This window comes from Glycine max, chromosome 14, assembly GCF_000004515.6.
Source record: "Glycine max cultivar Williams 82 chromosome 14, Glycine_max_v4.0, whole genome shotgun sequence".
Lineage (NCBI taxonomy): Eukaryota > Viridiplantae > Streptophyta > Magnoliopsida > Fabales > Fabaceae > Glycine > Glycine max.
Window position 1 is genome coordinate 3,772,436 of NC_038250.2, and position 13,345 is coordinate 3,785,780.

The 13,345-nt window shown below is 30.2% G+C and overlaps 3 protein-coding genes across 4 annotated transcripts in view; 1 reads left to right on the plus strand and 2 right to left on the minus strand.

Moving 5' to 3' along the window:
- LOC100527017 (uncharacterized) overlaps window positions 1-771 on the minus strand; it is a 2,402-nt gene extending 1,631 nt beyond the window's left edge. The window contains exons 1-4 of the mRNA NM_001250425.2: window positions 702-771; window positions 527-597; window positions 355-435; window positions 147-190 (exon numbers count right to left, since the gene is read on the minus strand). Coding sequence (NP_001237354.1) covers window positions 147-190; window positions 355-435; window positions 527-597; window positions 702-741 — 236 coding nt within the window. The 5' untranslated portion in view covers window positions 742-771. The remainder of the gene's footprint in view (window positions 1-146; window positions 191-354; window positions 436-526; window positions 598-701) is intronic.
- A 998-nt stretch (window positions 772-1,769) lies between these two features.
- Window positions 1,770-5,396, minus strand: LOC100306173 (vacuolar sorting protein). Of its 2 annotated transcripts, none has more exons than XM_041008736.1 (4): window positions 5,203-5,396; window positions 4,101-4,270; window positions 3,045-3,161; window positions 1,770-2,275 (listed from the first exon to the last, which is right to left on the minus strand). In XM_041008736.1, exons 2-4 carry the CDS (start codon window positions 4,230-4,232, stop codon window positions 1,973-1,975), a joined length of 552 nt encoding a protein of 183 aa, XP_040864670.1. In that variant the 5' UTR covers window positions 4,233-4,270; window positions 5,203-5,396; the 3' UTR covers window positions 1,770-1,972. The 2 variants fall into 2 exon arrangements, with proteins under 2 accessions (XP_040864670.1, NP_001238715.1); NM_001251786.2 differs by having other exon boundaries at window positions 1,894-2,275; window positions 3,045-3,182; window positions 5,203-5,292.
- A 4,982-nt stretch (window positions 5,397-10,378) lies between these two features.
- Window positions 10,379-11,910, plus strand: LOC100819184 (1-aminocyclopropane-1-carboxylate oxidase-like). Its single transcript, NM_001255906.4, has 4 exons — window positions 10,379-10,543; window positions 10,698-10,915; window positions 11,008-11,341; window positions 11,437-11,910. Exons 1-4 carry the CDS (start codon window positions 10,439-10,441, stop codon window positions 11,701-11,703), a joined length of 924 nt encoding a protein of 307 aa, NP_001242835.3. The 5' UTR covers window positions 10,379-10,438; the 3' UTR covers window positions 11,704-11,910.
- Window positions 11,911-13,345: the final 1,435 nt, after the last annotated feature.

The following is a 13,345-nucleotide window of genomic DNA, read 5'->3' on the forward strand; positions in this document are numbered from 1 at the left end:
TAAAAAAAATAACCCCCCCAAAAAAAAAAAAATAAATAAAAGTTACTTTTAGTTCCAAAATAAGCATCACAAATAGTTTGGAAGGGAATTCCATGGTACAATAGAAACATAGTCATTTAAACTGCAACGGTAGAGATAGCACTTACGTCCCAGAGAAAGCCAAGATACCCGCTGTTAGAAGGCCTCCAAACTGCAAAAAAGAAAATGATAACTTGATGAGTCAAAAAACAAATAGGTGTTTTTATTTCACAAACACTCTACACTACAATGACTATATAATAGCAAAATAGCATTTTTTTTTCAAAGGGGCGAAAAGGGAAGAGAAAGTAGGAAAATTGGGAAATGGGAACTTACAACATTGGGGTGTTTTGTAATTGGGGCGGCAACTAAGGCAGCTGTGTGAACCAAATGGTAAAGCGAAGCTGTGTGCCAAACCTTCACAAACAGATTCCAATTAAAATAAGCTTTATGATGCAATAGAAATGAAAATGAAATGGGAAAAAGGAAAGTGTAGAAAGAAAGAGACATCTTTGTAAGCAGGATTTTGGGGCTTGAAGACGTGGGCACCATAGGTTCCCAATCCAAGTGCTGCCACTCCTGTAATGTTTCAGTTTCAGTGAGTTATTATTGTTTCTGAAGAAAAGGATATGAAATATGATGAAATGGAAAGAGTGAAGACGATGATGACAAAGGGATTGTACCTGAAATCGCTGCAACTTTGTGCCAAACCTGAGGATCCATTGACTTTACCGTAAACGCAAACCAAAGTATAACTGTATGCAATGTATTCTTTCTTTCTTAAAATTTAGTTAAGCCAATGGCGTTCCATTAAGCAGTATTCTTATTCCTAGTGAATTTTAGTTTTAATTCTTTAAAGTATTTTTTAATTTGGTCATAAAAAAAATGAAAATTAAAATATTTTTTTAATAATATCTTAAAGCATATGTCGTATTTTAATATTTTAATTGAAATAAAAATAACCTTTTTAATAATATCTTGAAAATTAATATAGATCTTTTTAAATTTTGTTGGAAACCACAAAATCATAAAAGATGTTTGCATTAAATAGACCGTGAGGCTTAAAAAATGTGATTTTTAATAAATTTTATTGAATTAGAGAATTTTAAAAGAGACTATGTTTCTAACATTTTTCTTTAATAAATTATAGAAACAAAAATACAATTAAGTCAATTAATTTTTTTATATTTGTAATAAGAAACATTAGATAATTTTTTTAGATATTGGTCACGTAATTTCATTTTCCCAACCAAAATGAGTATAATGTCTTAAGCATTTGTGTTAAGAGAAAAAAACTAAACACATTTAATGAAGAATGTAATATTAAATGTATGACTAATTAGCTTATTTCATATTAAAAAAATATTTGTTAATTGTAGGAGAAATTTTAATAAAAAAATATATTAACGTATTATGATTTTAAAAATAATTTATTTTTATTTAATGCTTGCTTTTGTGAATCCTTAATTGTCCTAACAATACTTTGACATAATTTCTAATGAATTTTTCTCAAAATCATAACTACTAGATTATAATGCTTTTTATTCTCCATTTTTTTAATTTATTGTTTCTTTTGCTTCTATTTCTTTTTTAATTACTTTGACAAGCACAAATACAATAATCCACTTGTATCCCTCTCCAAATTTTTGTGATCAATTCCCAACTTAATTCCTACGTTTTTACAATAAAATTTTCTTTTTGCTGCATATCATCTCTGGGCAACTTGTAAAAGGAGTAGTAATACACAGCCATTGCTGATCAATCAGTCGTTACGTTTGGCGCAGATCACATATTAACCAAATCCTAAGAATCCTATGATATGGCCAAATACAAGTGTACATACAAAGCAAAATAAAACTAAAAACAGTACCCTTGAAAAGTTTGAAGGAGTAAAAAGAAAACTGAACAGCCAAATAAGAGAAAGAGAAAAGAGAGTAGACCAAAATCCCAGTGTTTAATGAGCAGAGTGGCTTGTGGATGATTTCTTAAAATCAATCTTGTCAACCTTAACCTCTCCATCAATAAGTTCGTATACATAAACCACAACTCGCAGACCATCGATGTCCATAAGGACAAAACTTGGGTTCACATCATAAGTGATGCTGCTGTAGGCACCGGTTGCAGAACCTGGATTTATAACCACACCCCCCTCGTGTTTGTAAGCTGTAAATTGATGGGTGTGACCTGTGACAAGGATGTCTACATCAAGCTGCCTCTGTAGCATTGCCAGCGAGTCTAGGTCTCCCCATGGAATAACCTTCACAACCAAAGCACTCATAATTATCATATAACAATACATAATACAGCGCAGTTTAAGTTTCTACTAAACATAACTACTAACAGTTTCATAAAAATCCAATCACAGGAGGAATATGGTTGAATGGAAAAAGTTGCAGCTGGAACAAAAAAATAAAACAGATGTAAATTGCACCTGTTAAGCACCATCAACCAAGTTAAGAAAGAGAATAAATAAACCTACACAAGCGCAACCTAAAGTAGCAGAATGAAGTAAATCATTCAGCTCAGATTAAAGCTGTTAGCTGTAGCAAGACCCAAAGTAATATACAGGAATGACTAGCTACTCCAACCCAAACACTTTTTTATAGTTACCTAAAATCATAGACCTTTGAACAGAAAACCCAGAGTGCAGCACCCATCAACTGCCAAGTAAATAATATCTAGAAGGGGTCTGGAATGTGGGGGCATATTGGAAAGTGATTAACTTTGAGTGATGCCGGTACAGGGTCAATGGTGGTTTCCATTTGCCATGCTTGGCTCTTGGATTGCAAGCTTGTGAGAGAAATTTTGATGGGGTGAAAAATAAATCAACCTTTTTGTGGGTTGTAATTGAAATTTTAAAACCTTTGAATTAATCCCAAATAAGTCCCTAGTCATTGACCTTAGCCGTTCATTTTTGTACTAGTATATCAAAGGTAATTTCGTTATGATTCATCCACGCTCCCAATTTTCTTAGGTCCATTTAAGAAAAAAAAACAGGGCAAATAATATCAGAGTCAAAATCAGACCTGATGGCCATGGCATAGTCCCAGCTTAAATTGGCCAATGGTTAGTGTTTTGGTCTCCGGATATTTCGTCTCTTCATCATACTCACCACGAGTTATATGCAAGTCTGGACAAAGAGTCTTTAAGTAGTCACGAATTTCCTGAAGATAAATGAGGTAATTAGCTTATGCATTCAACCACTAAAAACATATCTAATTCCATATCATGCAAGTTAATGTGAATAAAATAAATAGCATATAAAAAAAATAGAACCATAACAAATGTACTAAATTATTTTTAGTAGATGCAGATGGATAATACAAAGGGGGAAAATAATGCATGAACAGAAGTTATGCTACAAGAATGTGACAGTAACCATGCTACCAATGGCAGAATAGTAAAACAACATAAATCATTATTAAACCCCCATTCTGCTGTCATAAATAACATGGTTTCCCTGATATAAACAAACTTGAAAACCAGTTTTATATGAATAAGAAAATGTTTTTGGTTACAGAAAAAAATGATGTTTCATTGTATCAACAAGAAAACAGTGTGGGGGAGACAATGAACAGCTTTCAATTTGCCCTATGCTACACAAATATTAAGGAGCATCCCACCAGGCTTTAACATGGTTTCACCACTGGCCACAGGATTACAAACCTTCAACGCACATGCCCAGGATTACCCAGTTTTACAAATTTTCAATAGTCCAATTTTCTTTCTAAGAAGCATGGACAATGACGAAGACACAGGACATAACACAGACAAGGTGAGTGCGACAAAACAAAATCTGATGTGTCCTACAGCTAAATGTTCTAGTACACACATTGTAATGAGAGATAACCTTTCTGAATGAACTCAAATCTTACAACTACGAGATTTTTTTAAAACAAAAACATTTCATTCTCAAAAGACAAAAGGCGAGATAAAAAAAATCGGACCTTCATACCAGTGTCCCTTGTGCTTTCATAAAATATAAGTTGAAAACTATAAAGTAGAGACAATTGATTACATTATGCGGCATGGCAACAGTCAAAACTGAATCAGAAATAATTATTTCAATAAGCTGGACATACTTTAATACACAAATTTCCAGTACAAATAATGTGTTGGATCTTGCCGGGGACAAGCATGGATTTGAACTTTGCAGGAAGATCAGGTGCCCTGTGGGGTATGTGCAAATCCCCCAGGGCTAAAACCAGCACCATCCTCAACAATCAAAAAACCGAAAGTTGACTAAGGGAACCTGCAGAAACAATGTTATTGCCCATAAACAAAAGAACAGTAACTAACAGCTAAAACAATTTATCCAGCATAAAGTATAAAACAGGATATACACAGTACCATGTTCTGTAATCAGATATTCAAATAAAAGTTAGTTTGCCAACATAAAAAAGGGAATGGAAATCATATACTATATGCATACACCATTCTATTAATCTTAGAATTCCTGCTCATAAACAGCTTTGTAGCATGAAAAGAAAAAAAGAATCTGACCCTCAGCATGCCATGGTGGAAAGAACAACCCAGTTTGTGATTTCTGACAAGTCTAATAGCCTATTACTTGTACAGCAAGAAGCTGAACTTAAGAAACGAAATTAAGAACATTTCCTCCAATTTATACAAATTTCCACCAAAAGCCATATTTCACAATTACAAATCCATATGAACATAATAAAGCCATATTTCACAATTACAAATCCACCTTTGTCACCACAGCAGCCATGTCTGTCTCAATTTGAATTCACTTCATGTTCATTTTGCCACCAAAAGTGAGGAGGAGCAAACTAATTACCCAATTATCGGAAACCCAAAACAAGCTTTAGGCCTCCTGATACAGTTATTACTTATTATTAATTGTTTTATTCCATTTTCTGGGATTAGGTTGACGAAGAATCTCCACGATCAACAAAATTATATTAATCAAACGAATAGAAACATGAGTAACAAGCCTAGAAATCTCACATTAAGTTGAGTGTCTGGAAATCGAAAAACGCGAAAAATGGATCGGAGTCAAACAAACGCATAAAATCCCTAACCAATCCAATCCAGTCCCAACAAGTTACACCCTCAACATACGAAATTTAATTTAAAAAAATAAAAACACATAAGATAAAATATAAACAATCAGTGAAACAGAAAAAGAGAAAGAATGATTGAAGCAAGGGGAGAGAGAACCTGAGGAGAAGAAGGCACGTTGGTGATCGGTGAGATCGAGAGTGACTGCACCCTAAGTTGGCCGGTAGGTACAATCGAAACGGAAACCCCAATTCTAACACCGGGACCTGCACGCACCAAAATACGTCGTCGATTCACAATTTCATTCTGTTCATTATTGATTAATTAATTGACTAAACCAAAGAGAAAATAGATTCACAAGTTTGATTTTTTACCCTGTTTACAATTAATAAAATAAAATATATAAAAAAAAAAGAAGACAAATGACATCGGTTGAGGAGAAATTAAATAAGAAATATTTTTATTAGAATGTGAAAATTTTTATTGTTTATGATTTTTTTTTATATTTTCCTATAATTTATATAATAAATATTTTTTTATTTTTTAACTGATATTTAAATTATATTAATTAACAAGACCCAATAAAAAAAAAGGTGGAAAGTGAGTTTTATTATTGTTTGTACAAAAGTGTCTTAGTACTTGGTAGTATATGACAACTTTTTTTATGAGAGTAACGGAAATAGATGGAGAAAAAATTGAGAATTGAAAGTATAAAATAGTTTGTTTGTATTTAATCACAAATTATTATATATGTTAAGTTTATTAATTTTAAAAATAATATATTAACAAAAAATTTTATTAGTTTTTTATTGCACAATTTTTATCAGATGATAGTATAATTTTTATTTTACAAATCCAAAATAAAATCTCCAATATTTCAAGAAAATATCTTATTAGATTATATTAAAATAATATTTTATATTTTATTAATCATTATTATTATTATTTATTAAATAAATTTATTTTAAAGATTTTTAAAGCCGAAAAGTTTTAAGTCCTTATATTTTTCTTTTAATTTTTACTTTTTATATTGTTAATATTATTTTTATTCATTAAATATTTTAAAATTTACTTTTTTACACAATTGCAACATCCTCTCTTTTTTCGGTTTCTCTAATATGAAAATATAATATTATTTCAATAATTAATAGTAGTATCAATGTCTGCAATTGTTTTCAAAAGTATATTTTGATAAGATAGAATCTTGAAAGAAGTTTTTTTAATTAATTATAAACTTAAATATATTGAAACTTATGCGTAAGATTAAAAGAAATAGTAAAATTATTTAATAATGTGACATCCTATTTTTCTTATTTTGGTTGTTTACAAAAATAAATAAGTTAGAGTTTTGTTTGCTTGCTATTATTTTAATCAATATTTTCTTTTATAATTCTATTGCACTTAAATTTTAACTAAGCTAAAATTCCTCTTTATTGGACCGAGATTTTCATAACTATTCCTCTCCTAACTCCTAAGTAGTTAGCATAACTTTTTTATTTTCGGCTGGACTAAGAAATTTGAGACCCATAAGTTCTTTCTCTTTTTCTTGATGGGCTGACTCGTTTGAGCCCAATGTTAGCACCAATATTTGATCTGACGGTATTGCCTGTGAAATTAATTTTTGAAGAATTTCAAATTGATGAAACTTCCATCCTATGTGCCCTCTGAAGTGAAAAAATATATATAAAAACATGAAAAATTCTTCCCCATGTACACGTTAATGCTGGATCGAGAGAGAGATCAATCTTTATTGGTTATATCTTCTTTTTTATGATGAGAATTAATCATTTTATCGAAGGATCATAAGTTAGAATGAAACTTTACCATATAATTTAATAAGTTAAGAATAACACGATGAAAGTCAAGGAGTTGTTCTTACCTTCATTATCTAGTTTGCTCATTACCACATGTATATGACTAATACTTGTCCCCAATCCTATTAATGGTTGGAAACCTTTTTCCATTGTGTTTAGGTTTGTTTGCTCCTTGGTAAGTTTATGGTGGGTATGATGAGCTTGTAATTTGTAATGCCACTTTGACCAGAAGCTTAGTTGATGATATATTACTCTTGGTCTCTTTGATTTTATTGGTACATGGAAACACTATAAATGCTAAATGATAATGGGTGCAACCACAATAACCTTGGAAGAGTTGGGCTTGCCAATCTTCTTAGAACATTGGAAGGGGTGTGAATTTTGGACTTCTTGGGATGCAAGCGTTTATAGAAGCACTAACATACAACTGTGTCTCCACTAATAGAAAAAAAAATACATTTTACACGGTCACTCTACATATTTAATAAGTATAAACTTTCTAAATCAGTTAAGAAAATAAAATAATTTTTTACATCAATTATATATTTTAATCGATGTAATACCTATATTTCAAATCCCTAATGCGAACCCCTCTCTTTCTCAATTCCCACCCACCTAGCTCCTTCCTCCCTCTTAAACTCAAACCCCTCTATTAATTTATTTTAATGGTGATTTTAAAATTGTCATAATTTTTTTAAAATATTTTTTAATTTAAAAATTATTAAATTATTATAGCTGCGATTTTAAGACCACCATGTAAATCATTGAGTAACAAGTTTAAATTATCACAAAGTATTGTTAGTTCAATTTAGACAAAAGAATAATATTGAATTATTTTTAAAAAAAATAAAAGATGAAATTGAAATTTAAAAAAATAAAGGAAACAAATTAAAATTTTAAAATCAATAAAGGAAAAAAAATATTTTGTAACCTTATTTATTTTATTCTTACTCAGTTTAAAGATGCCAAATCCAAACATAATTTGGCAACTCAATTTAAATGAATAACATAACAAGTGCTAAACTACTTTCTCTGGTTTGTCTCGAATCTGACTTGGAATTAGTCACACTCTTGCTTGTTACTTTGACACAAGGTTCCTCCTATTGGTCAAGTGGTCAAAGAAAAGAAAAAACAGAAGTAACAATTCTGTTCTTGACTTTCTACCTTCAATCAATCATGTCAAGTTGACTTCTTAAGTAAAATTATATCAAGGATTAGGAAAAAGAAAAAAGGAAAAAAGAGAGTGATTTTCGTGTGATAAGTGTGGATTGATGGCTTCCAGCCGTCCAATTTAAACGATGTCTGATTGTTTAAATTCAATTAAGACGGCTAAACTATGCCCAATGTCATTGTTTTGTTAGGGCGTTAAATATGTTTTTTATTTCTGCAAATATATTAATCTTTTTATAAAATATTTTTATTGATTTAATTTTCATAACTTTATTTTTTATATAAAATTTAGGATAAAATATACTTGGGATCATGTAAAATTTAAAAAATATTAATTTGATTTTCATAAAATATTCGTATTAATTTGATCTTTATAAAAAATAAAATGTATTTTTTATGGTCATTAATTACAATTTTGTTAAACTTCTTATTTTCTCAAGTACCAAAAGACACCAAAACTCATTATATGTTTTATTTTTTTTTATAAAAACTAAATTAATACAAAAAATTTAATGAAAATCAAATTAATATTTTTCAAATTTTTTACTCGGACTTCAAAACATATTTTATCCTAAAATTTATCACCATAATAATAACATAAATATGTATTTAAATATATCACACCAACTATTATTTTGAATTGACATTTAATATATGATATTTAAACACATATAATATCAAAGAAATTAATTTTTAAACTTTGAAAATTTATAAAGATTAAAACCAATAAAAAAGTTTATAGAGATGAAAACCAAAATTTACTGTAAAATATACAGGTTAACAAACTTATTAAACATACTTAACTTTTACTATGGTTTCAGTCTATCGATTATAATGTAATTTACATAGGATAAGTAAAATTTTACTAGTAAAAAAAATGAAGGAAAATTTCTCTGGTAAAAAAAATAAAGTAAAATTTCGTGTGAACGGTGTACCAAACAAAAATATGCAATAACTTGTTAGGTCAATTGTTACTTGTTAATTATAGCAATAAGTTTTTCACACCTTGCAATAATCTTTGTTGGTAACATTTCGTGTGGACTATTGGACCAAAGATAATCCATGTTACATGCATGGTTTGAATTTTTGTAGTTAGTTAAGATCAGACGAGCTTGATAACAAAAATAAAATGAATATAACAATTAGATTAAAAATAATTCTAAGTTCATGAGATTAGGTACTTCTCCTTAAAATTAGTAAGATTCTATTTTTATGATTTGTATTTAATGATTTATTTTATAATTCCTCTTTTATTAAAAACCTTCGATATATATTTCAACCTCCATTTATCATTCTCGTGTTCTAAAGCAAAGATATATATTTACATAATTTATTTTGAAATAACTCTTTACTTAAGTACCTTGAAATCCTAAATTTTAGATTTCATTAAGATTATGTCTTTTTATTCTTATATTTTATAATATCTAAAAATCCTAAATATAACATCTTATAACTTCTAAATATTTAATGGACAACAATGGCGAGGATGCGATAAAGAAAAAAATTGTCGACATAAGAAAAGGAAGTAAATGAAAAATTCTATGAGCCGATAGTAGTTGAGGAATTAATCAAAAGTTGCGACATCATAATGACTTCTAATTAAATGGTGAACAACTGAGAATGGATACTGATGTGATTGCAACTCGTTTTTTCAGTTAGGGAAACCCCACGCTTCTCCTGAAATTTTGTTCCATTCCCTCTTACTTATAAGTCATGATTCACTAATTTATGAAAATTAGTTAATTTAATCTACTTAATGGGTGGATTAACTTATAAAAGGTTTTTCATTCTACTTCTCTTAAGTGAGATTTTTATACCGTGAACGGTACATGTTTTTTTTTTTTTTTTTTACCAAAATCTACTGATTTTTTTAACAAATATATATATTTTCAATATTTAACAAATTAATGATGTCAGCCCTAACCAAATAATTTCTTATTTAATCGTAAGTATGCAATAGTAAAGGAGATGAGCGAAGAAGAAAATTCAAACTTATATTAGGCCAATCATTTCCGCAATTCCCTGCTTAATTACCATAGAATTTTTCTCTTACTGAAACAATGAAAAGTTACAAGTCAGTGGTTGGTAGTTTCTACACCTCTACATGGTAGAAGCTGGTAAAGTTTTCCACCTTCTATGAAACCACATGAAGAAACTCTAACAAGGAGAAAGGCTTCGATGGCCACGTCAAAGAAGACAATTCAATGACGCAAAATTCATGATCACGACTATTCATGATTCTTCATATGCCTTAAAACTAGTCAAACACGATTTGTAATACTTACTATTTATCAACTGTAATGTACACTTAAAACTTCTATAAATAGCACACACATTGTTTCCTGATCTGCACCGATAAACAAACTAAGATAGTTACTCGGAGGGAAAAAGAGAAAGAAAAAGCTTGAGAGATGGAGAACTTCCCTGTGATCAACTTGGAGAATATCAATGGTGAGGAGAGGAAGGCTATCTTGGACCAAATTGAAGATGCTTGCCAGAACTGGGGATTTTTTGAGGTACCCCACAACCACAAACTTGCTTACAAAAGCTGTCATACTCATACTCAAATTAATACAGTATATATATCTATACATCTGCAACTTAAAGTTTTCTTAATCTTGTTCATTAAAAGTTAAAACTATGTTAACTATGCTACTTTCCTGATTGTAGTTGGTGAATCATGGAATACCCCTTGAACTTTTGGATACGGTGGAAAGGTTAACAAAAGAGCATTATAGGAAATGCATGGAGAAGAGGTTCAAGGAAGCAGTGTCAAGCAAAGGGTTAGAAGATGAAGTAAAGGACATGGATTGGGAGAGCACCTTCTTTTTGCGCCATCTCCCAACCTCCAACATCTCAGAAATCACTGATCTCAGCCAAGAGTACCGGTATGAAAGATTGAAAACCATATGATAACGTGATTGATACATAGCATTGTCTACACATGACATGGTCTAAACTAGATGAGTTAATGATGCAGGGATGCAATGAAGGAATTTGCACAGAAATTGGAGAAACTAGCAGAGGAGTTGCTAGACCTGTTATGTGAAAATCTTGGATTAGAGAAAGGGTACTTGAAGAATGCATTTTATGGATCAAGGGGTCCAAATTTTGGGACAAAGGTAGCAAACTACCCTGCATGCCCAAAGCCAGAGTTGGTGAAGGGTCTTCGTGCACATACGGATGCGGGTGGGATTATCCTTCTCTTGCAAGATGACAAGGTCAGTGGCCTTCAGCTTCTCAAAAATGGCCAATGGGTGGATGTGCCTCCAATGCGCCATTCCATTGTTGTTAACCTTGGTGACCAAATTGAGGTATGTACCTTTTTCTTTCAATAATGGTTATGTCCCTAAAGCATAACACAGTACTTATAGTAATTGTCGTTCAACATTTTGGTCTAATATCATAGGTCATCACCAATGGGAGATACAAGAGTGTGGAGCATCGTGTGATTGCCCAAACGAATGGGACCAGAATGTCCGTAGCCTCATTCTACAACCCTGCCAGTGATGCTCTTATCTACCCTGCACCAGTATTGTTGGAGCAAAAGGCAGAGGATACAGAACAAGTGTATCCAAAATTTGTATTTGAGGATTACATGAAGCTCTATGCTACACTCAAGTTCCAGCCTAAGGAGCCCAGATTTGAAGCCATGAAGGCTGTTGGCTCATTTTAGATTACTTCCAATTACGACTGCTCAATTGCAAGAAGAAATTTTATTAATTGAGAAAATATGAAAAGAATTAAGAAATAGAAATTAAGCTTGGAAATGTTTATTTATTGATACAATTTGTTGTTTACAGTGGTTGATTTGATTTGCTTGTATTTTGATAAAGGAAAATAACCAAATTATTCAAATAATATGCAATTTTACTGTTCTTTCTCTCCTATCTTGACCTCTTAATATTTCCAATAATTTTTATTATTTCCTTTTTGGGGGAAATTTTTTCAATGGTTTGGGGTCTTCATGACTATTTTTCTTTTTACATTATTAGTTACTCATGGATGACAAGTGAGAGTTGGATTATTGTTATTTTGATATCTGAATGGACTTTTACGCATACACCATCAGCTATTATACACACGCTGAATTATCTTTGTGTACCGTTAACTGGCACGTAAATAGATAGTATATCATGTATTTTAATGCAAGTCTTTTAATGATAGGAATAGAATGACAGACAAATAATACTTTTAAGGTTTTTTTTTAAAAAAATTTAATACTTTCATAAAAACTTAAAGTGGCAATCAATTACACTCTCGAGAATCAAATTCTCCATTCACCCATTTATTTTTAAAAAAGTTGAGGATGAATAACATCAACATTATTATATTGAAGGGTTTTAATTGAGATAGAGAGTTTTAATTGGACGAGCAGGAAATAAGACATTGTGAGACGGATGATTTCAGTCATTTGCAAAATCACTTAAATGATGTCCATTTCTCTCATGGAGGAGGATCAGAACATCTTAATAAACACCATTTAAAATCAAAGTGTTTTTCAGTATTGCGGACATTCTTCCCCAATGAAAAATAAAACCAACAAATTCATAAAAAATAAGTTTTTTCCTTTTTGTTTCTATACATTTTGCAAAAAAGTTGAAGGTTACTTATCTACCCGTTGTTTATTTCTAATTTTTATAAAAATAGAGAGGAAGGAAATTGAAATAAAATCAGATACAAATATCAATTTTTCATTATTTATTTGAAAGAAAAAATAGAAATGACGAGTTTTTATGGCAAGAATCTCCCTCAAATTGGCATGAACTAATAAATTTTTATGTTAAGATAAAAAAATTGTTGATTAAAAAGTTTCTTTTAACATATAGTATTCATTCTCACCTTATGATATATGAATAACTCAAGACCATATCATTGGATCGATAAAAATATTTTTTATTATCATGATTCATTCTTAGTCATATGTTTAGATATACGATATATTAAGTTTTAAATGTTATTCCATAAAATTATAAAAAAAATTTATTTAGACTCACACATTTACAATTTGCGTATAATTTTATTTATTGAGATTTTACCAAATTTCACTGCATGATGCCCATTTGAAAGAAAGAAGAAATCTAACTTTGACAAGTGTCAAGAGCAGCCACCAGCAATGGCATGAACCTGACATGTCTAGTGTTTTTTTTTTTTAATTAAAAGTTACTTTCGAATTAAAATTATAAATAATAAGTTTAAAACTAAAGTAGAATTTGCAGACAATTTTCATCTTTTTAATTTAAAAGAAATGTCTTAAACAAAGTAGAGAAAAAATAAAAGAAAAAAGAGAAAACGATTTTTTATTTTAAAAAATATTT